This window comes from Chelonia mydas, chromosome 9 (genome assembly GCF_015237465.2).
Source record: "Chelonia mydas isolate rCheMyd1 chromosome 9, rCheMyd1.pri.v2, whole genome shotgun sequence".
In the NCBI taxonomy this organism is placed as follows: Eukaryota; Metazoa; Chordata; order Testudines; family Cheloniidae; genus Chelonia; species Chelonia mydas.
Genome location: NC_057855.1, coordinates 83337349 through 83365339, shown reverse-complemented (window position 1 = coordinate 83365339; position 27991 = coordinate 83337349). Strand labels below are relative to the sequence as shown.

The 27991-nt window shown below is 43.2% G+C and overlaps 1 protein-coding gene and 1 long non-coding RNA gene across 3 annotated transcripts in view; one reads left to right on the top strand and one right to left on the bottom strand.

The window, feature by feature from the left end:
- The window catches only part of TMEM164 (transmembrane protein 164), an 84849-nt gene that overhangs the window by 35576 nt on the left and 21282 nt on the right, over window positions 1-27991 (top strand). The window contains exons 2-3 of the mRNA XM_007060148.4: window positions 7247-7296; window positions 18953-19019. Of these exons, the coding sequence (XP_007060210.3) occupies window positions 7247-7296; window positions 18953-19019 (117 nt within the window). The remainder of the gene's footprint in view (window positions 1-7246; window positions 7297-18952; window positions 19020-27991) is intronic.
- LOC119567056 lies at window positions 1402-26063 on the bottom strand. Of its 2 annotated transcripts, none has more exons than XR_005226766.2 (4): window positions 25871-26063; window positions 13441-13511; window positions 6544-7155; window positions 1402-2473 (listed from the first exon to the last, which is right to left on the bottom strand). It is a non-coding gene; the product is annotated as an uncharacterized LOC119567056 (long non-coding RNA). The 2 variants fall into 2 exon arrangements; XR_006283549.1 differs by lacking the exon at window positions 25871-26063 and adding an exon at window positions 14324-17718.

Here is a 27991-nt window from a genome sequence, read left to right as displayed (position 1 = left end):
ACTTGCAAAGCTAAAAATATCAAAGGTCTCAGTAACCCCCATAAAGCCCTGCAGCTCTGTCTCCTGCTGAAGAGCTGACCTGAAAACGAGAAGCAGTGAATTCTGTTCTCTTCTGTATTTACTTAAGAAAATACTTCCTTACTTGCCTCTATTGCAGTGAATGTATTTTCTGTTAGATCTATATGCCCAGGCTGGGAGATCAATCTTTGTAATTGCTAGATGACAGAATTGTTTCAGTAGATGCCATTTCTTGTTCTTCTCTGGTGGAAGTTGGCCATCCTACAGAGAGTTACTTTACAATGTTTCATATACTTTTAAGTAATTGGATCTTTCTGCAGTGTGTGCCACAATAGGAAATGGCTGGTCCAGTTTGGTGGCCTGTTTTTTCTTTTGACCATTTGTTTCCCATATACAAAGTGCAACCCCATACATGTATTGTTTGTTTGTTTGTTTGTTTGTTTAAGATTAAGGGAAATACCAAACAAAAGTGAAGTCCCCATTGGGAGAGCGCTTTGTGTGTCTCCTGTGCAACATGTGGCATCAACTTTACTCCTCAAGTGACATCTGCCTTCTGCCAAACTGCTATCAATTTAAACATGCAGTGTATGGGAAACAAAACCACAAGGTACATGGGACCACAATGATAAATTCCTACCATTAAGACCATCAGTTCAAAATACATTTTTAAATTAAACTAAAGGGGCTAGAAATATTGTTTCAGAATACTTTTTTGCTAATGCTTAGCAAGGGAGGGAAATTACAGGCCCTCTGTCAAATGCAAGTAAGAAAATGTACTTCAAATTTTAATGTGCTTGGTGGCTAGAGGAAAATCCAGGCACTTTAAGTACTGTCCAGAAAGTTGTCATGGTCCCCATGGGAAGAATGGTCTGGGCCGCAGTTTGAGGGATTAAAAAATTCCCAAAGGAAGCAATAACTAAACATGAGTGGGGAAGTGTGTAATGTTTAGCGTAAAGATGAAACATGCTAGGAGCGTTATTACTCAGTGTTTTACAAACATTAATCCTAACAATCCTCTGTGTGCAGTGGGAGGAGTGTCATTAACTTCTGAATGGTTGGGGCATCTGTAGGGGAGACGTTGAGTTCGATCTTGCAAGGTGCTGAGCATTGTCCTTCTGAGAGGTGCTCAGTATCCTCAACATCACTGGGAATTGAGGGCGCTCTGGATTTGCTCAGCAACTCACAAAATAAATCTTTGTGACTTGCCCAAGGTCAGATAGGGAGTCAGTCCTTATGGCCATAAATTGGTGACCTCTAGTCCTGTGCCCCAATCACTAGCTTAGGACTCTCTCTTGTTTTAAGAAATAGGTATGTGAAGTTTGTATGCATGACCAAAGGTAAATTAATTAGAATATTACTATGGCTTGGAATTGCTAGGAAAATTTTCGGTCATCATCTATTTTCATGAACCCTCCTTTTCAGGGGCTGAGGCTGCCTTAAAATTTTGGACTGTGATGTGAAATGTTTAGTCTCTATCTGATGCTTCCTTTAAAAATGGCTCTTCCAAAGACAGTACTGTGCAAATGTGATACATCCCTCTTAAGAAAACAGTGATTATAGCCCCAGTGCTACAAGACCTTACTCACACGCTTAGCTTTGAACACTTGAGTAATTCCATTGGCTTGTGTAACTGCAGGGACAGGAGTCTTGGTGCCTAATTATAGGGTTTAATATGCTTTATTGGTAAATAAAATACAGACTGTGCATAATTAAGCAAAGTAGAAATTAACCCAATTGACTGAAGTGAGCCATTTTGAGCTCTCACATAGATAACATGCATTTAAAAGAAGTTTAATACATATTCCTATCAAAATTCTGCTGTCCTTCCCCTATCTCTGCTGTGCTTTCTCTAACCTTTCATGAATGATTGGGCTTCTAGTGTGTTAACCAGCTTTAACATATTGAACTGTTAACTTGTGAATTGTATGGCTATGACAACACTAATCAGTGCAGAATACCCAGTGCTTCTTTAAAATAACAAAATAAAAAATACTCTCTGCAAGCTTTGGAATATCTTGCGGGTGGTTTGTACCATCTGCTGTGTCAGAGAATCTGTCCTTGGCCAGTAGCTTTTGACAAAATATTCTTTAGAGGATTCTTAGCTTCTGTCATTTGGGAAGTTGTCCCCATGGGTCAAAACATCAATTCACTGTCTCCATTAGATGAGACCTGGATGTAAATTAAATGTGTCTTTTATTTCACAGGCTTCTTACGAGGCTGGAGAAAGACCATTCCCTATAAGGTGATGAATACCCTCAGTTCTCACTGAAGTGAGCAATATTGCCAACCCCAAGCATTTAAAAAAAATCATATTAGCATTTCACCTGTGAGTTGATACCTTTGAAGAAATGTCACTTTTTAAACACGTATGAAGATTTGAAGATTTGTCGGATATCAGTCAGATTTGCTCTCAGTTCCTTGTGGTGGTGGTAGTGGCGGTGTCTGTCTTTCTCACCTGCAGAAGGAGAAGGCACTAACTGGGTCCTGAGGTAACACATTGGCTTGGCAAACTGAATATTTTTTTCAAGTTGGCAGATTTTCAGACTAGTCTTTTATTTCTCTGAGGCATTTTCTTGGTTTTGTTAGGGGCACATTCTTACAAGGTGCAAAGTGGTTAGCTGCTCAAGAGGGATTGAGTTAAATCCATCCTCCGATCTCCCTCCTACAAATTCAACTCCTTGGCAGGTGCTCAGGCTCTAACCTAGTGCCTTTGCCATGTTCCATCTTGTATTGAATTTAATATGCTCGAGGGATATGTTAGAAAATGGCTGCTGCATAATTTAATCGTTTATTTTTGTATTCTAACAAGTTTGAACTAAATGGAAGAATCTTAACTGTGTATGTATTTCAGTGCTGGGGAAAAGTCCTGGGGCAGGTCTAGGTACTGTACCGATGCAGAAAACACACCATTTGTGGAGTGGCCACAGCAAACTCCTTTTCTCCACTGCCTCATCAAAGTCCCACTGCTAGGGTGCAGGTAAAGTAGTCTAGTTTCTATTGCCAATTTATTTTGTGGCCTCTGCTGAACTACTGAAGTCTCATTCCCAGCTGAGAGTGCCAACAAAGCTGTTATAGTGCCTAGATATTCTTTGAAAACAATGCATGATAGAGCCCACTTAAATTAAATGAATTTATTTGTTTAAAAAAGAGGAAAGTTCGTTACATAGAAACTTAAATGTAACATGAAAAGAAGGCTTCTATTGCAGTATGAAAAAATCAAGCCTTTCCCCCAGAGGACCCACCACCCTTTTGGTTTTGAGCGCTTCTCTAACCATACTCGAAGTGCAAGATTCAGATTTGGATCCAGACTTTAAACACCCCAAAGTTTGTGTGTAATGCACTGGTTTTGTATGTGTATAATGTTGCTCCCTAGTTTGTGGTCAACAGAGACAGGATAAAAGACCTACAACTGCTGTCTGCTGAGAGAGTGCTCCTTTAGCTCAAGTGACAGAGGTCTTTGCTTTTGGAGCTGTAACCCCAGAGTTCAAGTCTCAGCTGATCCTGGGTATAATATGCCAGGATAGTCACTCTGTCGGTGTCGCTTTGAAACCTAGAATGTCTGAGTCAGTGTGAAGCAATGGAAATAGCAGCAAGTATGGTTGAGAGCTCTTTTTGTTTAGAGTATCACCAGGTTCAGTCATCACATCTGAGGTGTGTTACTGTCCAGTTTTTAAGTTCTCAGCCATTTTGACTTTATGAATTACACCTGTGCAGAATGATTGACTAAGTTACCACACTTGGGCAACAGCATGGCTTTAACTACTAAAGTAAAAGCTGTGTTATCCGGCACTTTACCATCCAGAAAGCTCTATAAACCGGCATTTCTGATCTTCATTGAAATTCTGGTTTATAGTCCGGTTAGTGCGGGGTCGGCAGGCTCCCTACCTGACTCCACGTGGCTCCCCAGAAGCAGTGACACGTCCCAGCTGCTCCTAGGCGGAGACACGGCAGCTCTGCGCACTGCCCCTGCCCTGCCCCGAGCGCTGGCTCTTTAAGGTTTTGGGTTTTTTAGTGTCTTGGGATAGATTTAAAATGTGTCCAATTGCTCTGCTCAAGAACTTTCTTCTGTCTGTGTCACTTTGTATAACATGTCAAGATTGCTGGGATAAAATACGATAAAAGGCCATGGAGCTAGTTTAGTACTTTAATATTTCCCTTGTGCAACATGAGTATCTTTGCGGTACAGACAGTAGGCTAATGCAGCCACTAAACCCATTTTGGAAAGTTTAATTCAAAGCAGAATCTGCCTAATCCTTGGGGGGGTGTGTGTGTGTGTGTGTATGTGAGAGAGTCCTACAGGGGCTATATGCTATTCAGCTGATATGCGGGAAAATATCATCTAAGAAGTATGCTCCTTTTTTTGCCTCTGCACACAAAGCATCAGTTATTGGACTGTTCCTACGCAGCCATTGGATTAACTTGATCATTAACATAATGAAGTGAGATGATTTGCTTTTTTAATGCAAGAAATTCTCATTTGGTTTTGAGGTTTCTTGGTAAGTAAGTGACTTGAGGCCTTTTCATTTAAATTTAATTGATATCTTTTTTGTACTTTGCAACCACAAACATTCTGTCTGCTGACTAGGATGAGATTTTGAATGCTCCAAACAGTAACTGAGACTATTTCATTTGATAGAATGAATGAAGCAAATAACTTGGGTGAGTGAATAATCCAGTGTATGTTACCCTGTTAAAAACCTGCATTGGAATCCAAATATTCACTGTACCAATAGCTGTCTGGTTAAAGGCTCACTTTCAGACTCTAATGACACAGTTCATAATATTGTGTTGTTTAACCTTCCCACTGTTGCTGTAGCATGGTCATGGTCTGGTAGTAATTAAGTTGAACATCTACCAGGTGCATATACCAGGCATGCCCTGCAGCACCAGAGAGAGGTATGTTTGCTGAATATACCTGATATTTCACTTCAGAGAAAGAGTTCTCACATAGAGCAATTTGATATTTGGAGTACTGGCCTGGCAACAAAAGAAGTCATTGGATCCTCCTTTTAACCAAATAGAAGATATTTTCCACTGATGCTCTCTATTCACGAGGGCAAAGTAATGAAGTTGAATTGTTCTGCAGTCCAAATTATATTAAGATCTTGGCTAGTTTGGTGCTTGTGTGTGTTGCACCAGAAGGCAATAGGTGTTCAAATGTAATTCTTCTTTCCGCTAGCGATATTAATCACTTTGTGTACTGGTTAAGATTTGCTGATGCAAAATATTTGAACAATTGGATTTGAATTCCAGCACCGGGGGATGATGACTTTAGAACTAGTAGATGTCATCCTCTCATACCTAGTTTTTATTCATAGATTGGAACAGAGAAAACAAGCTTTCCTGCTTTTTTCAACTCCCAATTGTTTTCTTAATTGACTGAACTGAATTAATTGACTGAATAAACCGAGATGAAAATATTGTTACTGCACCTGCAGAATAGGCTACTTCTGTCAAAAGCTGGTTTAGAGACTCAGGTCCTGGGTGACTTGTCAGTGACATCTGTTGTCAGATGTCACCGGTGTGGTGCTCTACTCTGTTCAATGTTGATAACAGTTGGCTGTGTGTGTGTGTGTTCTCCCTGTGTGCTGTCCCAGCTCTGCACAGATAGCTGGCACAGCAGATCTCGAGTGAACCACTCAATGACCACAGACTCTGATAAGGTACGAAGGCATCCGGCCAGGTTTATTGCCAAACGAAACAGTCTCTAGCTCCCTGGATCAGATGTCTACAGTTCTGCTAGTACATATGTGCTCCCTGACAATGGACCAGTTCAGTCAGTGGTGGGATTCTCCACTGCCCCCTAGGCCAGAAAAAGACATCCACTCAGGGTTGCATTCTTATACACAGGTACAAACAAGTTATACATCACTCCTGATGTATCGAGGTACAGTCACTCTGTGTGTTGGGGTGCTGCCTCTCTCCTAGTACATGTTGGTTCGAACCAACAAGTCTATCCGTCATATTATCCTTTTGAGCCTGTCTTTTAGGATGGGTCAGCCTGTTCCTCATTATTTCTGTGGATTGTGTTTGTACCGGACTGTTCTGTTGCCATCCTGGTCCATGTTTATCCTATTAGTGCTTGATACCCTTTAGATATGTGTATACATCCAATGAGCAGCCTTCTTCTTGCCAACTTTTTTGAGCAGGGCCTGCCTGTGGCTCACAGCTAACTTTGCTTTATGTTAACAAAGTCTTGACCATTCCTTTGGTTCAGGCCTCAGGCACCTGATACCAAGGGTTTATGTTTCAGGGCCTCATCTTACTACAACTTCCACCAGTTGAGTAATTTGACTGTCTTTAAAACTTGGCAGAAAATACGTACTACTTAATATCATTTTTTTATTTAATTTAAATTATATTAATATATTATAAGAAGGCTAGGTCTTAACATAGGTTGTCAATTTGAAATTTAATTTTAAATTATATTAAATTTGATTTTCTTTAAAAAAATAAACCTATAGTTAATTTAAACTAAAAAATCCAATTTTTTTTTGTTCTTAAAAATCATCAATTTTTACCCACCTTGTCTGCTGTTCCAGTATCACTGCATTATCCTGGATCTCAGGAAATGTATATCCATTTATTGCTGCAGTTCATACCAGTGCTTTGGAAAGTCACCATGTTGCCTTAGATAACTAACTTCAGTATTTGCAGTATTTGCCACCTCTTCCTGCAGTTCCCATTGGCTGGGAATGGTGAACCATATCCACTGGAAGCTGTGAGCTGCTGTACCTGCGGACGCTCGGGTAAACAAAGCGTCTCGCGGCCCGCCAGGGGCTTACCCCTGAACAAGCCGCTAACCAAGTTTGGGAATCCCTGGCTTAGCACAACAGGGCCTTGCTGCTGATTGGAGCTCTGGCAGCTATCACAGTAGAAATAATTAATAATGATGATGTAGTTTGCTCTTGCACAGCAACAGTATTTGAGGAGCTCTTGTAATGGGGGAGCATTAGAGATGGCCTGGACATCAGACTTGAGCCCTTTGGACTTGGGGAAATGAAGTTTTAGATGCCACTTTTGCTGTTCAGATCTATGTGAAGGTGGCGTGGAATCTTTAGCTTGATAATATTTTTAAACCCTTTCCTGGTACAAAGGCCTGCTGTAGCTGGAACAACTTCCGACTGGATGGACTATCTGTGACATGTGGGAGAAGGAGAGAAATGTTGAGGAAATTAATTTTTAAAAAATCATATCGATAACCAGCTTTTTTTGTTTAATATTTCAGATTTTTCTCCTCGCCTGTCCCCCATGTCGTGGTGCAATGGTTCTGTTCAGGTAACATCAGTTCTCTCTCTTACTGCTTTCCTATCTATTTGCATAATGTATATAGGTTGTAATGCTTTGACTTCAGCTATGTTTTAAAATTATATATCGGGGCTCTGTGTGTCGTGCACTGTAGCCCAGAGCTGGCTGGAATGAAAAGTAGAAGGCTGTCTGAAAGTGTACATGACTTAAATCAGGGCTTGTTGCCATACTTAAACTTGTTTCTGTATTTTAAGGGTGTTTGATGTCTCTAGCAATAGGCAGTGACTCATCAAACTCAGTGATGGATGCAGGTGTTCTTGCACTGATTAATCTACATCACATGCCTTATGCCCTTTGATTATCTCCCCCTACCATTTTTTAAAATGTATTAATTCCTCTACGTCATTCTGCAGGCTCTATAGGATTAACAGATCATTCTAAATGCCATAAAGATAGAGTTAAACATTAAATAGTTGTACCAAAATTCTTACCAGTTGCTCAAACAGATTGACAAATATTTAAAGCTTAATTTCTTTTTTTTAAAACATGACTTACTGGTGCTAACTTGAAAGTTAGCAGTTTTTGCAGTAACACTCGGTTTCCAATAAGAAACTCAATGTGACCCAGTGGATAGAGAGCTCTGGACTGGGCCTTGTGAGACCTATGTTCTATTCCCAGCTTTGCCTCTGGTTTGCTGAGTAACGTGGGGAAGTCACGTCACCTTCCTGTGCCTCAGTTTCCCTATCTGTAAAATAATGTAACTTAACTCCATTTGTGAAGTGCTTTGAGATCTATGGATCTAAAGCACCATATGTGAGCTATGTGTTGTTGTTGTTACTTAAGATGGAAGCCGTAAGTTACCAAAATGCAAGACAATGACATTCTTGCAACGATTAACATCATCACATTTAAATCCCAATAAGTACTGATCTCAAAGTCCAAGTGTGCACAGTCCTGGCCCTTTAAAATTCCTTCTTTTTTTTTTTCAGAGAGGGGGCATTGTAATTTTTTATGTATTGGAGGAGTTCACCGTTCATTGGAACTCACTCTGCAGGGCAAGAGGAATTTGAAAGGGCTGGGATTCTGTGGGTGTGTCCAGTGATGAGCTGCCAAAATCTTAACAACCGGTTCCCTCCTCACCCCATGAGGGGGTTGTGGCTCCCACCCCCCCATTTGAGCCCTGCCCCATCAACCCGTGTCCCCTGACTGCCCCCGGATCCGGGCAGGAGGGTCTCGTGGGCCACCGTAGTGGGTGCCCACCCCGCCCTGCTCCTAAGAGCCAGAGGGACCTGCCGTGGGGCGAGGTGGGGAGTCCCGGCAGTGCTTACCTGGGGCGGCTCCCAGGAAGCATCCGGCAGGTCCCTCTGGCTCCTAGGGACGGGGTAGCGTAGCTAGGGGGGAAGCAGGGGGAATGGCCGCTCCCCCCACTGATCATATGAAAAGTGGCGCCTTAGGCACTGACTCCATGGGTGCTCCGGCAGCTCCCTGCGCCCAGCCCCAGCTCACCTCCGCTCCGCCTCCGCCCCTGAACGCACTGCCCCACTCTGCTTCTCCGTCCCCCTGGGTTACCTGCTGTGGCACGGCCGGCCCGCCTCATGCCCCCCTCCCGACCCCCATCCCAGCTCCCCTTCGCTCCTCCTCCTTGGGCCTGAGCGCGAAGCCGCTGCTTGCTTCTCAGCCCTCCCAGGCTTCCTGCGCGAACAGCTGATTTGCAGGAAGCCGGGGGGGGGGGGTGGAGAAGCAGAGTGGGGCGGTGCGTTCAGGGAAAGAGGCAGAGCGGAGGTGAGCTGGGGCCGGGCGTGGGGCGGGGAGTTGCCAGTGGGTGCTTGTGGGACAACCGATTCTAAAAGGGCTTCTAAATTTAACAACCGGTTCCAGCTCACCACTGGGTGTGTCTACACTGCAATTAAAAACCCATGACTGGCCCATGCCAGCTGACTCAGGCTTATGGAGCTATTTAATTACAGCAGTGGTTCTCAAACTTTTGTACTGGTGACCAGGGCCATCCCTAGCTATTCTCGGGCCCTACGCAGTCCCCCCCTGGGGATGGGGCAGGCCTTCGCCGGGGGGCGGGGGCTGGCTTGGGGGCCAGGTGGAACCCGCCCTCCAGCACTCACTGGCGGCACGGACCGGGCTGGGGCCGGGTCACTCCACTTACCACGCAGTGAGTGCTGGGTGCCTGCCCTGCTGCAGAGTCTGCAGGGAAGGGGTGGGGCTGGGTGGGAAGGAGCGGGGCGGGGTCAGAGGCTTTGGGGAAAGGGTGGAGTGGGGGCGGGGCTGGGGCAGAGTAGAGGGTGGGTCTATGGGGAAGAGACTGGGTAGGGGCTGGAACAGCACGCAGCTGCGCAGGGCACCAGGAAATGTGGTGCCCCAAATTTCCTGGTGCCCTACGCAGCTGTGTACTTTGCGTATGGGTAGGGACGGCCCTGCTGGTGGCCCCTTTCACATACCAAGCCTCTGAGTGCGACCCCCTTATAAATGAAAAACACTTTTTTATATATTTAACACCATTATAAATGCTGGAGGCAAAGCAGGGTTTGGAGTGGAGGCTGACAGCTCATGACCCCCCATGTAATAACCTCGCGACCCCCAGTTTGAGAACCCCTGAATTACAGTGTAGACATCCAGGTTTGGGCTGGAGCCTGGGTTCTAAGACCCTGCGAGATGGGAGGGTCCCAGAGCTTGGACTGCAGCCTGAGCCTAAACATCTACACTGCAATTAAACAGCCCTGCATCCTGAGCCCCATGAACCTGAGTCAGCTGGTACAGGCCAGCCACAGGTGTCTAATTGCAGTGTAGACGTAACCTATAGCAGTTGAAAGGCAATGAACCTGATTCGTTGTTGCTCTACGCATACAGCGTAATGAAGCCACAAAGATACTGTAAGGCAGTGGTTTTCAAACTTTTTTTTTCGTGAACCACTTGAAAATTGCTGAGGGTCTCAGCGGACCACTTAATGATCTTTCCAAATGTTGCTTGTACCGTTAGCTAACTATTGTAAAGCGCTTTGGATAAAAGTGCTATATAAAAAAAACTTAATAATTAACGTTTGTTTTTGGTTCTACAAATAAAAGCACACAACTCATATTTGAAATCAGTAGTCTTACCTTTCTAATGCGATTGATGTGCCCTCTCTGGCTGCCGCAGCCCTGCACGTCCCAAATCCCCCTCGCCCCCCTCTTCTCACCCCACTGTCCCCACCCACCTACCCTCTATTCCCCCCAAGGCCACCACCTCACCTTACCTGTGCGTCCTCTCCAGGGTCCCAGCACCTAATTAGTGGAGCCACACCTGAGCAGCTCCACTAATTAGGTGGGTGGCTCTTCATTCTCTCGTGAGTGGCCGCCTAGGTGCACACCTTAGAGGGAACTATCCACGGACCACCTGAATGGAGCTCGCAGACCACTCGTGGTCCACAGACCACAGTTTGAGAACCTCTGCTGTAAGGGATCCCTGGGAATTCCACTGGGGAATCTAGAGCAGGAATAGAGTTGCTGTGGCAATTCACACCTCCTTTTGAGGGAGGGAGCATGTTCAGAGCTGTATCTTGCTGAGGCAACGGCCCATCTGTCCTGGGCAGCTGGGTACAAATTAGAGAGGCCAACAGGCTACTCTATCCTGTGCCACGGGCCACATTAACATCTGGCAGTTCCAGCATAGGAAAAGCGAAAAGCCAGTTTTGCTCTTCTCCTTCTCCGCCATTAGGGTCAAGCTCAGCTAGGACTGTGGGCTTCATGTTTTCTCTAGAATTGTATTTTTTCAAAGTGCAGGTGGAGAGTGATGTAATGCCCATACTCTCAGCTAATTGTTTTTATTGGGGGAAGGCGGAGGAGGGGAGGAGAGTAATGGGAGGAATTATTTTTTTATTATTTTTTTATTATTTTCATAGATAGCGTCTCTTCAGAGGCTTTCTGATTTGTGCTGATTTTCTATTGCTACATGAACAGAAAAATAAAACTTTCTCTTCCCAGTGTCCGTAAAACTGTTACAAGCCTATTTTGAGTCTAATCTGGTGTGACGTTACGCTGTAAACTCATGGAGCACGGCTTTGGTATACATAAGGAGCTTTTAAGTATTCCTGTTGGATAACAATAATACTTAGCATTAGTGGTGTACACTGGAGGATCTCAAAGGACTACCAGCATTCATCTGAGCCAGGCTTGGCAAATATTCCCAAAGCTCTTTATAAAGCTGGGTAAATCACGTTCTCTTCATTTCACAGATGGGGAGACCGTGGCACAAGAAAGGCTAAGTGACTTGCCGAAGGTGGCATGGAGAGTTGGTGGTGAAGCCAGAGCTTTCAAAATGAAGTGGTAGTTCTTAGTCATCCTCCTTACATATTGGCAGAGCCTAGAATGTGTGACGTTCCAGCACAATAGTGGGGTAGTGGAAAGAGTTAGTAACGTGATTTTTCTGCCCCAGCTAGTAACCTTTTCTGTTTCTCAACACCCAGTCTTTAGTATTGCTAATTACTGTGCAAGTGTCTGCACAAAGAATGCTCACTGTGAGAGTTGTTGGACATTTTACATTTAATATCAGGGAATAGGCTTTCAAAATGCCATATTGACTCCAAGGGAATCTCTTATGTGGATGACTTGCAGCAAATTCAAAAACAAAATGCAGTCAGGAGAAGGGAGTGAACACTGTATGGATTCTATTGTGTGGTCTTGGGTGTACCAAATTAGGCAAAAGTTACAGTCTCTTGTATGCAAAATACATGTCCTCTGCCAATGATCAGCTCTGTAACTGATGCCTAAGATTTGGTTTCCTCTTGCAGTCTCCATCTTGATGTGTCCTGACCCCAATAAAACCCTGCCTCTGAGAGAGAGGAAAAATTAGTATTTTAATTTCACAGGTTGTGTGTCAGTTTGGAAGAAGTGGGGATTCTGAAAATTAAGTGGTATGAGCGGATGGAATTTTTAAAAGAGGAATGTGGGTGGTCTACTCTTTGGAGGGCTTTCTGTGCTCTAATGGCCAGATATCAGGCTGCTTTATTGCATTTAGGATTAGCTTTTTATATTATAATAGAATCTGCTTACACTTGTGCATGGACCTTCTCTTTTCCTTTCGCCATGTGAACATGTAGACTTTCTTAAGGGAACACTGGCTTTGGCTCTTGGATTGCTGAACACAGTGCAAAGTCTCAAAAAAAAAAACTTGATTTGATTTCCCCCAATTTCAATCAGAACTGTTTTTTCTTTTTAAAAACGAAAACCACCTTTTTTCCTGGGTCTGGTAATAGCTGTTCTTGCACCCTGATGTGCCTGGTATTGTGTGTTTTTTGAAATCACAGTAACTGATTTATGGTGTGCTTTGCAAAGACATTTTTATTTTAATTGAACATTGTCCCTACAGAGTCCAAAGGAAAGAATATGTGTAATTGGATTATCCCTTACGGTATGTCACTCGAGAGAACCTACAGTGATAAATGCAGTTTCCATGTTCTTTGGTCAAGGTTATTAGAACTGTTAGCATGAATCCCTGTGAAATTTCCATATTAGTTTGATTGATAAAATAGCATGTCTTTGAACCCTTGCTATATAAGGCTAAATCTTGCAGTCCTTACTCCTTGACTTCAACAGGAGTTCTGCCTGAGTAAGGATGGCAGGATATTGCCTGTAGAGATAAAAGGTAAAGTGTTTATAATAAAGTGACTGGATATGTTAAAAGGGGACAGACCAAATAGCCCTGATAGGATTTTTAATGAGTTTGTCCAGGGGACTGTGTGACTTGAGATTTGTAACAGGATACATATCCTTGTACCCCATGGTCATTGTTTCTGGTCCAGCTCAGTTTGGGTAGAGACTGTAAAACCTCACTTTCTGATGGCTGTAGTGGCTTGTGTGAAATAAAGTCTAAGTGGTCTCGGTCCAGTTCAAGTACTGTGAAATGTAAGAACAAGAAGTTATTGCATTTCCATGTGGATCATTAGTGGCATTAATTGACTGTACAACATCAATCTCCGCAGTAGCTATATAAAACAATTTTCTGAGAACTCTTAGATGCTTTTAGTCAACCTGATAATGAGCAGAAACTCTAGCCTGTGGGTGGCAGCCCACCTTAGTGTAAAAATCTAATACTGGCTTCCAGATGGCTAAAATTTTGTTTTGGTTTCTAATGATACATACGTTCCTACTGTTTAAGCCACAGATGTGAGCTCAAAAATGATCCTACCTTTTAGTCATTCACCTCCTTGTCAGCTCTGGTTTGTATGGATGTCCTTATTTGAGAATCTGGGATTCTTGCTGTAATGAGATTTTAGCATTAGCATTTTCAGCAATGAGATTTGCGGGCTTATCTCCTCTGCCCCTTCTTGCTCACAGGTCAAGATAAGCTTGTTGGTGTGAATGTTTGTCCTGTTCCTGAAATTTAATTATGTAAGTTAGAGTAGCACTTAGAGTTGCTAACCATAACTGGGCTCACACTGTAGTAGACATATAGTAGAAACACAGTAAAGGTCAGCCACTGTCCCCAAAAGCTTGCTGACTAAATAGTCAGGGCATGAGGGGAGATGGAGGTGAAGTGACTCCCAGTGGCTGTGCCAATGATGCCACAAGAGTATAACCAGGTCTCCTGAGTCCCATTCCAGTGCCCTGTGCATTCAAAGAACTTAAATTTGAGGTCAATATAGCTTTCTGTTTAGTAACTTGACTGTTTGCTCAGAGGGAGAATGTCAAGAAATGGGCCAGGCAAGTAATGGGCTTAGGGAAGAACGCTAACACATAAAGCTTATGACTAAAACATCAACCATGGAGCAAACCATAGAAATCTGATTCTGTTTCACTTGCTGGTTACAGCATCAGTCTTACTCCATCTTGTGTCTTGTCTGTCTTACTCTAAAGCACTGGCCCCCAACCTTTTTGTGGCCAGTCGCACATTCATGTTTTCAGAAGTGTGGCGTGCGCCAACAATTTTTCAAGGCTTATTTTGTACATTAAATAATACGAAAAACATCACATTTAATATTACTTAATATATGACTCCATAAGATAAAAATGGTAATTTTACATGTAAAAGGTATTAATTAAATTATTTGGCAGTTACTCTTTCACCTTACCATGTGAATTTGCTCATGGTGATGGGTTAAAATCACTGTCACATACCATTTTCTTCAGACTTGGGAAATGTACGAGAGACTTCGTCTTCATATGTGACATCTACAAGATCAGTTTTAATTTGAATCATTTTACAGAACCTATCATTTGAGCCACATGTTTGTCTTTTCCGTGGAGCTCAAGATTTAAAATGTTCAATTTGTCAGCGATGGTGGCAAGAAAAGCCAAGTCCATTAACGAGCTGAAGTCTTCTAGTTGCTCGAAGTTCTGATTTGTGGACTTCAGAAATTCTTTGATCTCTTGAATTAGGCTTAAAAAACGTGCAAGAACTTTACCTTTGCTCAGCCATTGTACTTCTGTGTGCAAGATAAGATCAGATTGTTTATCATCAACCTCTTCCAACAGGGCCTTAAGAAGTCGGTGTTGCAAAGGTTTCACTCGAATAGAGTTAATTATTTTAATAATGACATTCATGATGTGTTGAAAAGAATGAACTTTGACACACAAAGCTTCTTGATGGATAATGCAATGATAAGACATAAAGTTCGGAAAGGATTCATTCTTCTTGCAGAGTGCAATGAATCCATTGGCGCTGCCCATCGTTGCTGGTGCCCCATCAGTGGTGATCGCAGACAGCTTGTGTAGTGGCATACTAATTGATGTTGAGTATGATTTGAATAAATTATAGATGTCCTCACCCTTTGTTCACCCTTTCATAGGCAATACTTAACTCTTCTTTTATGGTGAAGTCACTAAATACCACCCTCACCATAACTGCCAACTGTGCTGTATCCGATATATCTGTCGACTCATCGAACTGCAGTGAAAACCAGTCACATATTTCCAAGTCATCCTTTAGCTGAGTTTGCATGTCGCTTGAAATTGTATGTATCCTCCTCGTAACTGTGTTGTCTGATAACTGCAAGTCTTGTATTGCTGACAAAATCTCACGCTTGTTAGGAAATCCTTGAAACAGGCAATCAGTACCAGTCAAAAATGCTTCTTTCAACAATTCACCATCTTGAAACGGTTTTTTCTTCTTTGCGAGCAGATGAGCAATTTTAAAGGAAGCCATAGTAGCACTTCTGGACTTTACCACTTGTCTAGTGAAAACAGATTGATGGGCAGATAGGTTTGGTTTGAGTTGATTCATTTTCTTCTTTCTCAACTCAGATTTAAGTGGATGGCAAGTGTTAAAAGAGCTGTAATTAGTTTGGAAATGGCGTCTGACATTGTTTTTTCGGCACTGCAACAGTACCACCGCACAATAAGCAAACACATTTCCCTTTATTTTCAAGAAAACAATAGGATTCCTCCCACTCTGCGTTGAAATAATACGTACATTGTCTTTTATTTGAACGACTCATTTTGGGGCAAAATGTTTTAAAAAAAAAAAAATCGCAAAGCGTGAGAAAACAGCAGTATCAGTGCAGCGGAAGAATGCTCACCTACAGGGCCGGCTCCAGGAGCCAGCACGTGCCTGGGGGCGGCATTCTGTCCATTCTTGGGGCGGCAGAGTCCGAGTGGTGTTTTTTTTTTTTTTTTTTTTTTTGCGCTTTGGCAGTTCCGGCAGCAGCAGTCTAAGCAGCTTTTTTTTTTTTTTTTTTGGCAGTTCTGGGTAATGCGGAGAGAAGCCGCGGCCCCGCCCCTGCCGGGGACAGAGAACACCGGCACTCGCAGCCTGCAGCCCCGGAGTTCTCTGTCCCCGGCAGGTGCGGGGCTGTGGCTTCTCTCCCCTGCTGGGCACTAGTTTTCACACAGTGTCACTCGGCGGGGGCACATAAACACCCCGTCGAGCGCCACGTTGGGGATCTCTGCTCTAAAGTATGTTTTAAATTTTTTGAAGCAGTCAGTGTCTTTTCTGGGGCAGTGTGTTTTAATATACAAGTGTTAGATCTTGAAATCTCCTCCGTGAGTATCTAGAACGATACAAACAGATGTTCCAGATATTGTACCAATTACTCCTTGTAGATTAAAAGGACTGACATTTAGGCTCTTTCTACCATATTAGTGGCTGGCTTGCTATTGTATGTACTTAAATGACCCCTTATTACCATAATATCAGACAGTCTTTAATGCATTTATCCTCACAACAATCCTGTGAGGAACTTCTATTTATTTCCAATTTACAGATGGGGACCTGAGGCACAGAGTGACTAAGTGACTTGCCCAGAAAATCCGTGGACGGAGCAGGGAATTGAACCCGGGACTTACGAATCCCTAGCTAACACCCTAACTACTGGTTCATCCTTCCCTGCGTAGTTCATAGCTAACATTGTGTTTTAAAGTGCTTAAACTTTCTTCTGTATTTGCCTGACAGGGATTTTTGTGTCTCATTTTTGTTGTGTTTTAATACTGCTAAATAAGATAATTGTAAATTTTAGTGTAGATGCTAGAAGCCAGTGGTTAAACATGACAAGGAACAGACACATATCCTGGAGCAAAGTTTGTGTTTAGTCATGTTAATTAACAGGTGTTAAAACACAACTGAAAATTAAAGTTTAGACATAGTGTGTATGTCTACACTGCATTTTAAAACCCGTGGCAGCGAGTCTGAGCCTGGGTCTACAGACTCAGGCTTGCAGGACTCATGCTATTGCACTAAAAATAGCGGTGTAGACATTGCAGCTCAGGCCCTGAAGACCAGGGATGGGGTTGGGCTCATGCATAGAGGTAAACTAATCTCTAAATGTGGAATCGGGGAGGAATTTTCCCCCTTGGTTCATTGACAGGATCTCTCTTGTAGTTGAACAAGGATCCTTCGCCTGGATTAGGTGGGCTTCTCTTACTTGGTGATCACTTCTGCAGTTGCCCGCAACAGGCACTGGTGGACCGTCTATCCTTCCCATTTCTCTTTGTTAGCCAAGTTGCAGGGTTGCTAGTCCCATTTTTCCTACCTCCTGTTCCTTCTCACCAAGTGCACCATTACCCAAGAATCCTGGTATCCAGCCTGAGCAGCTACAGTGCTCTGCTCCACTTCAGAGCTGTGGTTCTCATCATTTTCTTGGAAGACATTTTGGGTGAGGAGAAAATAAACACAGACTCTGCATTCATTCTAGAGGTGGTTTGTGCAAGTGGGCTTGAATTCAATTGTAATTTAAAATGGTCTAAGAGTTAGTGAATTTGTAAGCAAACATAAAAGTAACTTTCCAAAGATTTATTGGTGCCTGGTTTTAACTTTATATTTCTGCAGGACAGTCATCCCTCGCTATTTAACTTTTGTTTCCATGCATAGGAATGTCAGATTGCCTCTTTTTAAATTTTGGATTGAGCTGGGATCCTGCGTGCCCGAGGAGAGCACACTGTGCTTTCAGTCAGCATTCGTATTCTCTTGAGTTTTAGTTGGATATACAAGAGGACCTATAGAGGACTAACCCTGGATGAACTGAGGTTTTTGAGAGAACAGAGCCATGTACTCCTTTTGTGAGTGAAATGCATACTGAGCTCAAGGATATGCTCATTTCTCTATCACAATATAATCTTACAGCAATGCATGCTTGGTTTCATAGGAATGTGTTGGCTGTGTTAGCCCTTTTGCCACTGGCTTGCTCATTTCAGCATGTTAATATGATTACAAGGTAGGGATGAGTTGTTAAGCTTGGTCCCCCTTGCAGCTCACATCCTGCAGGGTTCAGGATGCACAAACAATTGAACTGCTGGTGTAGCTCCTTGTTCTTGGTCTTGGGATTGGAGAACAGGGGAAAATAACTTGCAAATAAAATGTTCCCCAAATGATGGGGAAAATGCATTTCACAAATACCATTCAACCCTTTGTTGAATGGAATAGCAGAGATTATTCCTGTGAATAATTATTTGGGGGGGTGGGGGGGGGGAGAGGGAATGCAATTATTTGTAACTAGTGTTATTCTGAACAGATTCTTTGGCCAGCTCTGTTCACCATATGGAGCTTTATATGCACTATATCTCTTCTGTAATGCAGATTTAAACAGGACTGATCCCACTTATTATGTGAGATGAGACAGTAGTTCAAGGTGAAATGACCTGCAGTTATGGGAAATACAGCATTTTAATTGCAATAGTGTTTTCCCTATATATCCCCTTCTCAAGATTTGCCGTGTTGGTTTGAATGCAGAATGCATGAATCTTTCTTATATTTTAAACTTAGACACCACTCATAAAAACAGTGCTGCTGCTTAAATTTCTGAAGCCTTAGTCTGATATCATGCATTTTTATTGTTGAGTAGGAATAAAGGCATTTGGTGAAATACCTATTTTAAGCTCCCCAAATAAAAACCCTCCAGCAGCCTCTGGCATGACCATGATTACAGACCAGCAGCGCAAACCACTTAGGAATCCAAAGCTCATTATAGAAAGCACTCTTACTACAGGAAATTATTTAAATGTTTATTTATTAAGGAGGTTTTATCTGGTTTATGACAGTTAACAGTGGGCTTTAGCCCACGAAAGCTTATGCCCAAATATATTTGTTAGTCTCTAAGGTGCCATAAGGACTCCTAATGGCTTTATGCAAATTCAAGTGAACAGAGCTTATGCAAAGCTTTTGCTACTTTATGGAAAATCATTCTACAGTACATAAAATATGTTGAAAGTGCACATTTGATACTTAATTTTCAGGCTGTGAAAATAACATTGCCCCTCTTTCTTCTAAGGTTACAGATGCATATGTTAAATGGGGCCCTCTTGGCATTGCTGTTTCCTGTGGTTAATACGCGCCTGGTGAGTAAACCATGCCTTGCTTTCTCCTCTGACTTTTTATTCTGTAGTCCTGGAGTTCACTTTTATGTTCATTTTCTAAAATGCTGTTTCCCTGGAAAGAGGTTTGACCTTTGCAACAGGCTCAAAGCAATACAGAGATTTTTTGAGCATCTCTTCAAAGCAGTAACCAAACTATCCAGATATGCACAGCACCCAGCCTCCCAAATGCAATGGAAAGTTTGACCTTTTATAGTTCCTCACTGCTTGTAAATTGATGATCCCAGAAAGCTCCTTTAATCCCATAGCTTTGTTTCTACAAGGGTTTCCTCCCTGCAAAGCTATTTGCATAATGAATTTGCATGCGCTGTGGTTGTATTGGTAGCTCTGTATTTTGCTAAATTATCTGAGATGTTGAGAAGGTGCTGTCCTGAGAGAGTCTCACACAGAATGGATGGAAATTGGTCCTGTTCCTGAGAGAGCTTGCTGAAACACAAAAATAGTACGTTTGAGTGGCTTGTCTTTCAAAGAATTGGAACATAGAACTTGCCATATTCACTCAGATGGTGGGTCCATCAAGTTGGATGTCCTGTCTTCAGCAGTGGCTAACGCCTCACTGCACTTGGAACCTTGTGGCAAAGCTGCCTGTTGTAAGTAGGGATTCTTTCCTGATTGCTGCCACAAACAGCTGGCCCTCTGAATCACTACACATTTTTGTTCTTAAATGTTTGTTTTTAATTTGAATTTGTGCAAGAGAGCTGTATTGTATTGTTCTAACAGGGATAGCAGGCTCTATATGCAGTTAGAGAGTATGCCTCAAACTACAAGAACTTGTTGCACTAGCATTGTTCTACAAACATACATCCAAAGAGAGGAATTCACATTGAAGGGGAAAACAAATCTGAACTGAAACAAAATCCACCCTGTTATATGCTGCCTTGCAGCAAATTGAGAAAGGTAATCTCTCTAAACTGTGATGTAGAGGGGTAGGATACAACATGACAAGTTAAAGATTTGAAGCCTGACACTACACTGCCTTACACTTAGGTCATCTTGTCTTTACTAGAAAAAATGTGGATTCTTAACTTGACATAAAATCCTCGTGAAGGCAGGGTAGTCTGTACTTTGCACACAAATTAGTGAGTGAAGTTAAGGCCTAGGCTCTCCTTTATTCTTTATCTCAACCTACTAACAGATGTGAGAATGTAAACGGTCTTGTCTTCGCTAGGCTTTTACCTCATGTTTTATTAACTCAAGTTAGCAAAATTGAGTTAACCCACATTTTTTTTTTCTAGTGAGAGTAGAGCGCTAGTGTCCTCTCCATGGCACCTATTCTGATTCAGGGATGTTCTACGCTCACTCTACACAGGTGACAATGATCATTCAAGGTGCAAGGTCGTGCAGAATTGGGTCCAGAGTGCCCACTTGGAATCTCTTCTCTCTGCAATTACTTGCTTGTGTGGGTTCATATCAAACACTAACATCACAGGGAGTTAACATGATGGCATTCGCAATGTCAGCCAACTGAAAGCAAACAGTTTATTCAGGCAATCAGTTCCATCTTGGTCTTTCAACCAAGGGAAGGGTTCATAGCTTTCAAAAGATACTTCACAGTGAAGAAGGCCCAGAAAGGGTTTTCAAGATGCTGTGTGGGCTAGACATAAATGGCTATATTTTCAGCTTGAGGCATGGACACACATTTGGGCAGGCCTAATCTATGATGTGCATGAACATGTGGCCAGCTAGGTGTGTTACGCTTGTAAATAGAATGGGCATGTAACAGTATTTATGTGATTAAATCAGGCATAGCAGTTGTATGCATGCTGTGTCTTGATCCAGAGTTTTCAAATCTGGCACAAATTTAGATGCTCAGGAGGAGGTGATAGCTTAATTTATTGGGGTCTGGAATAATAATTTTCCAACTCTGAACTGTTTGTAAATGGTATTGAGGGTCAGTGGTAAGACAGACTGACCCGCTGACTCTGAGCCACATTAAAAATGCCAATAGATTTAAGAGACATCTATTTTCCTGTGCATATAGTAAGTACATACAGTGCTTGTTCACTGAAACACTCTTCAGGGCATTGAGAATATGGAGGATAGGTACATTTCATTTCTATTTAATGACTGATGTTCCATGTTGATGGAGAATATGGTACTTGGTTACAGAAATTTTGTTATAGTTGCACTTATAGTAGGTATCATTTACAAGGGGGGGCAGCTTTTAAATTTATCGGCTTAATGAAATATTCCTGTAACTCACCAGCTGGCTAATCTATGAAGGGGTTAATGATATTCTTCATTAGCAAGATTACTGTCTGCTTTAGTTGAGTGAAGTTGAAGTGGTAAGTATCATCATAAAGCCAGTTACTGGTTGTCCATTTGCAAATCCTGATAGTCTTACTAGCACTGATATGCATAAAATCAAATTAGTCTCATTTGTATTGAATTTTATTAATCCTCCTACTTGGTTTTGGTTGATCACTTTGGTATCTAGAACATGTGAAGGTCCATCAACCTTGGCATATAAGCATTTTTTCTAAAAATCCAAAACATTTTATTGAGAGACCATACCATTTCCAGAACAAATGTATTAACAGCATTCGTCTGCAGGATTACACTTTATAAATAAACATGAAAAATAGTTTCTTATGATACTTAGGGTAGAAAAATGTAAGGTTAAAGATGAAAAATCAGTGGTTTTTTTTTTCTTTTAACGCTGAGAGTCCCTCTCTGTAATATAGTATGAGGCTCTGCCATAATTGATGTAAAACCCAAAAGACCAACTACCCCCAGATGTGAAGAAGGTACAATGGAGGGCAAATAGAATGATTTTGAGTGAGAGGAACTTTGAGAGTTCTTTGGAAAGATGAGCCACTGAAATTAGTTTCTGAATGGAATAAATAAATTATATTGGTGTTTCTCAACTGATGGGGTGTGAGCTGTTGAAAATGTTGTTACAACCTAAAGCAAAGAAAATCTTGTTTCTTCACCTTGCACGCTCTTATCCTTCCAGGTAAAATATTCTGTCTACCCCTTGAAACGCACGCACACAAATTAGATAGGTTCATCATTATCACTGATTCATTTATTATTCTTATTTTTAGAGTAAATATAAGGGGTTATGAAACTTTTTGACTTTGACTAAGTGGTCACCAATCTGAGAAACAGGATTAGGTGATGCAAATCAGATTGAGCCACTGTCAACTGTAAGAAAAAATGAGGCACGAGTATAAGAGAAGTAAGCAGCTGAGGAACTAATGCAGAATTGCTTTGCATATGACTATGTGCATTAATTTCTACAGTGGAGCTGTTCTGCTTGAAGCTGGCAATTGGGGTTTGCCAAATAAATGTAATGGGATTACTCGTGTGCTTAAATTTAGATGTGTGCTTAGTTTACCAATTCAGAGATCATAGTTAACATGAGCATCTAGGACAGTGTAAAGTGTTTCTGAAGTTAAGGTTTCTCTCTTGAAATGAATAATGTCAAATATATTTTTTAGAGCAGGATTGTTTAAAGATGCTGCATAATATGATGATGCTAAAAGAATAATCTTCAATTTAAATGCTGGGATTGGCGCACTCTGTTTGAAATTCATCCTTATTTAGAATGCCAGCAAATGGCCTAAATATCACTTAAATCTCACTTAAGCCTTCAAAATAAGAGTTTTACCTGAATAAGAGGACCTTCACATTTAAATCCTGGTATAGTCAGCGTGCAGCAGATCCTCTTTGAGACCCAGTAATTCCAGAATATAGACCAGGGGTCGGCAACCTATGGCACGCGTGCCGATTTTTTAATGGCACGCTGCTGCCTGCCAGGTCCCAGCCACTGGCCCCGCTCAGCCCCCTGCCAAACCCAGGCCGGGACCCCAGGAGGCAGCAGCGTGCCATTAAAAATCCTGACCACCATGGCCCGCTCTTCTCCACCCCCCGCCCCCGCGGGGATAGGGTGAAGAAGCTTGATCCTGCCGGCTGTTGCTGCAGGGCAGGTAAGGTCCGCCCTCCCCTGCCTCTTGCCCCAGCGTGCTGGGTTCCTGCCCTTGCCCCTCCTCCTCTCCCTCCCTGCCACCCATCAGCTGATGGCCCTTGCAAGGGAGGGGGAGAAGCGGAGCTGCAGCGCAGGAGAAGAGGTGGGAACAGGGCCTTGGGGAAGGGGGGTGGAATAAGGGCAGATCCCCTCCAGCCCCCTGCCATGAGCCGCTCTAGGCAGGGGGCTGGGAGCACCCCCATGACCCTAGCCCACACACCCCCAGCCCTCTGCCCTGACCCCTACACCCCCCCCCCCCACACCTCTGCCCTGACCCCTGCACCTCCTCACACCCTAGCCTCCTGCCCTGACTGCTGCACTCCCCCAACCCCAACTCTGACTCCAGCACCTCTCACACATACCCAGCCCTCCATGCCCTGATTCCTGCACCCTCCTCACATGCCCCCAGCTCTCTGCCCTGACTCTTGCACCCCCCGCATTCCTACCTGCACCCCTCGCACCAAATGGGAGCTGCCCTGGTAAGCACTCCACACCCAAATCTCCTGCCCCAACCCTGAGCCCCCTCCCTCATTCTAGCTCCTGGCCAAACTCTACACTCCAACCCCCAGCCCTGTGCTCAGTGCACTCCCACCCTCAGCTCAGTGCAGAGAGAGAGAGGAAGAGAATGGGCTAGAACCAGGGAGAAGGTAGGTACGTACCCACTCTATGTGGGCAGGGCTGGGATCCCAGACCGGCAGCGGGCTGAGCGGGGCCAGCAGCCGGGACCCTGGCTGGCAGGAGCCGGCGGAGAGAACCCCAGACTGGCAGCGGGCTGAGTCACTCCGCCCACTGCCGGTCTGGGGTTCTGGCTGCTGGCCCCTTGCCAGCCGGGGTCCCAGCCGCAGGCCCCGCTTGGCCTGCTGCCAGCCTAGGTGAACGGAACCCCAGGCTGGCAGCGGGCTGAGCGGGCCGGCGGTGTAAGATCAGCATTTTAATTTAATTTTAAATGAAGCTTTTTAAACGTTTTGAAAACCTTGTTTACTTTACATATGACAATAGTTTAGTTATATAATATATAGACTTATAGAGAGAGACCTTCTAAAAAATGTTAAAATGTATTACTGGCACGTGAAACCTTAAATTAAAGTGAATAAATGAAGACTCTGAATACCACTTCTGAAAGGTTGCCGACCCCTGATATAGACCATGGTGCACAGGCCAAGCAATGCATGAGCAACTGAAAATTTGACAAATAGTCATAGCTTCTGGGCATTAGCCTGTAAACTACAGTGGTAGTAACTTTTAACTATATTCTATGTATTTTTTTTTTCTGTGCTACTGAGCAAAACTCTTATTGCCATCTGATAGATGTTTTTGTGTTGTCCTGCAGGAGTCCTGCTCCTTCTAAATTGTTTGTGTTTACTTTTTAAAATAGAACAACAAATTCATAACACTGAATTATTTTCAAGATGTTGAGCAGCAAAAGGTCGAGTGATGATGATTTAAACGGCCGCTAATTGGGAGAACTGGGGAGGGAAATACTGGCAAAATTTTTCTTTCCTATGTTGTGTCAAAATGTTGTGTGATTTGAAATTCTGCAGCTGGCGGTGGCCTAGTTATTTAATAAGTCCTCAGAAAGCTGATTAAGTAGAATGCATAGTGTGGTTATTTGCTTGAGTTGTTAGTTGTACTTTCCCTCTCCTATTCATCCCCTTCCCCTTCCCTACTTGATTCTTTTATTTCAAAGGTACCAGGGATTTAGCCTCTACTGACAGAAGATAGCTCTCCCTTCTGCACTAAGACCTGGGCTTTGCTCAGGGGCTCCCATATGGGTGGGGAGAGGACAAAATCCTTCTCCCAACCCTTAGAGTGTGGAGCAGCAGAAGAATCATTTCACACCGGTTAGTGGTGGTGGTTCCATCAGTGTCCTCATCGTTAAAATCTTTTATGTTTTGAGTCTTTAGTTCTGTAATAAAGATCCTCTGTAAATGTGTCTATGCTCTGCCATTTCTATCTGCTCCCCTCCATCCCATGATGTCTGAAATGTATTCTGAGCAGTCCTGTTAGAATTGTGAAATGTTTCGCTCCTGTTTAAACAGCTGTTTTTTAAAATGCTCTTGCTTATGACTCCTGGTATAAATAATAGGTGTTATGGTGATAATTATAATAGCTGTTAACACACAACACCATAGATTATGAAAATTTAATTACTGTTCATGATAGCTTGTGAGGAATTAATTGCTGCTTATCGACTCCACTTTCAGTATAAGCATGTCTTTTAGCTATGGATGCTTGTGCTCATTACAGACTGAGTACACTGAGTTTCTTCAGGATTTGTGTCTTCCTTTCTTTAATCAGGATAACTACCTATACCAATTCCTGCAGTGAAGCAGTCCCGCATGCAGCTGGCAATTATAATGTTTGATAAGTAAGAAATAAATCTGCTGCTAAAGAGAAAATAATCAAATGTACTTTTAAATCTATAAATATGTGCTTAAAATGTGTTAAGGCTGGACTAGACTGCTATCCATAATTTAGACCTAAATACAACCCATGATTCCAAAGTAAAATTTACACTCAACTTATTTGGTGCTACTGAGTTCACTGGGGCCAAGATTTCATCCCTTGTTTATAAGTTACCAGTGCAGTGTCACAAACCTACTAGTGGGTGAGAACCAGGGAGTGAAATTGACCAGTCTCATCCTAGATGAGTAAAGTATAAACACAGTGAAAAGTAAAAATTCTCTGGTTTTGGTGGTGTGTCAGTAATGTGGGTAGAGAGGCTTTAAAATTTGACTGTCCCATTCTGAAGTAAAAAAATCTGCCTACTCACAATTCTCCACCTAATAAGACAATAGTTCCAATTTGGAGTGGGTGTTAGCAGGGGTTACTAAGTCATACTCACATACGCATGTCAGAATCCGATTTAATACAATGTGTGTTGTAGCTGGGCTGTTCAAATGGAGTTAAATCTGCATCATTGCTTGTCTGTTCTTCTATTTGTTCTTAGTTCTGTGCAGTTGCACTGTAACATAGAATCATGAGAGAAAATCATTGCAGGAATTCAATTTAACACAAAGAGCAAGTTAATATAAAACGTGTTGTTTCTACAAGAAGTTTTTTTAAAAAGTGCTCCACTGTTGAACAGCTGCTTCAAATTCAGACACAGACACCTGCTAATTGAAAAACGTGCAAGATTAGATACTTGGTACCAGACTCTTCTAATCTAAGGTTTATCTCCTTTTCAGTGTACTGGTGGATAGTGGGGATACATATTGCTTGTTTGGAGGCACTGGAGATTCTCCAGGGAATATTCAGATGCTTTCAACTTCACGTGAAATTCTGCGACTAATTATGTTTGGAGGAACCCAAGACCTTTTGTCCTGTATCATGTACCTCTGAAGTAAGCCTAAGACACATTTATGGTTTAACACTTTGCACGGTGTAGCGCTGGTCTCTATTTTCTATCCTCCTCTAGCATAGGACTATATGGGTGCTGTTTTATGGCATTGCTGCTGTGGCCCAAATTCTCTGCTGGTCTAAATGGAGGCAGCACCATAAATTTAAATGGTGTTTCACTCATTTACACTAGCAGAGAATTTGGCTCAGTGACCTAAATGCACTCAAGTAGTTCCCTTCAAGTTTAATGGAATTGCAGTAAATTAGAATTTACACAAAGACTTTGTCCCTTTTTGTCTCCTATGTGACCCTTTTTTGAAAGAATTTGACTGTCGGGAATGGAGTTTGGTTCAGGTGTTGCTTAGACATATGTACTGCATGGCGAGTCTGTGGTCATCCCATGACCAGGTGGACTTCCTCCCTCTACTACAAATTTGTTCTCTCTTTCAGTTCTGCCATCTTGCTAGCAAAACAACTCCCCAGCTTAACTGAATCCCAGCTGCCTGTTCAACTTACTCATCAAATCTTCCCCTCCTTTGGCCTCCATTTCTCTGTACAGGAATGTGCCAATCTCTTACAAAATATGATATGACCATCTCCCTTCCCCCCCTACGGCTTTCACCTCCTCCTTCCTTGTCACACTTGCAGAATTTTCCTATTTACTCTACACTTGACTGAGCGACCCCATCTTATCTCCTGATCTCCCTCTGAGGGGTGGGAAAACTACACATCCAGCCCTCCAGACGTTTTAATCCGACCCTCGAGCTCTCGCTGGGGAGCAGGGTCCGGGGCTTGCCCTTCTCCACACAGCTCCTGGAAGCAGCAGTATGTCCCCTCTCCGGTTCCTATGCATACGGGCAACCAGAGGGCTCTGCATGCTGCCCCCACCCCAAGTGCTGCCCCCGCAGCTCCCATTGGCCAGGAACCGTGGCCAATGGGAGCTGTAGGGTCGGCACCTGCGGATGGGGCAGCGTTCAGAGCTGCCTGGCTGCGCCTCCGCGTAGAAGCTGGATGGGGGATATGCCGCTACTTCTGGGAGCTGCTTGAGGTAAGCACCGCTCAGAGCCTGCCCTCCTGACCCCCTCCCATACCCCAACCCCCTGCCCCAGCACTGTTCCCCCTCCTGCCCTCGAACCCCTCAGTCCCAGCCCAGAGCACCCTCTTGCACCCCCAATCCCTCATCCACAGCCCAGAGCTCCCACCCCCAGCTGGAGCCCTCGTCCCCTCCCACACTCCAACCCCCAATTTTGTGAGCATTCATGGCCTGCCATACAATATCCATGTGGCCCTTGGGCCAAAAAGTTTGCCCACCCCTGCACTAGAGGATCCTCCTCATCACCTGTCCAGCTTTGTGTGGGTTCCATGGGGCTTTCTCCTTGGTCCACATCCTCTACAGGTTATCGCTGGGTAGTCTCACCCACAAACACAAATTCAGCTATTGTTCTGCTCTCTGCTGGTAACTCAGAGCTTTAACTCTCTACTCCAGACTTGTCTCTGTCTACCCAGGCTAAAATATCTGCCTGTTTCTCTGACATCTCTTCACGGATGTCTAGCTGTCAGCTCAAGTTTAACATGGCTAAAACAGAACCCTTAATCTTACTATTCAAGTCCTTTTCCCCCACCTCCT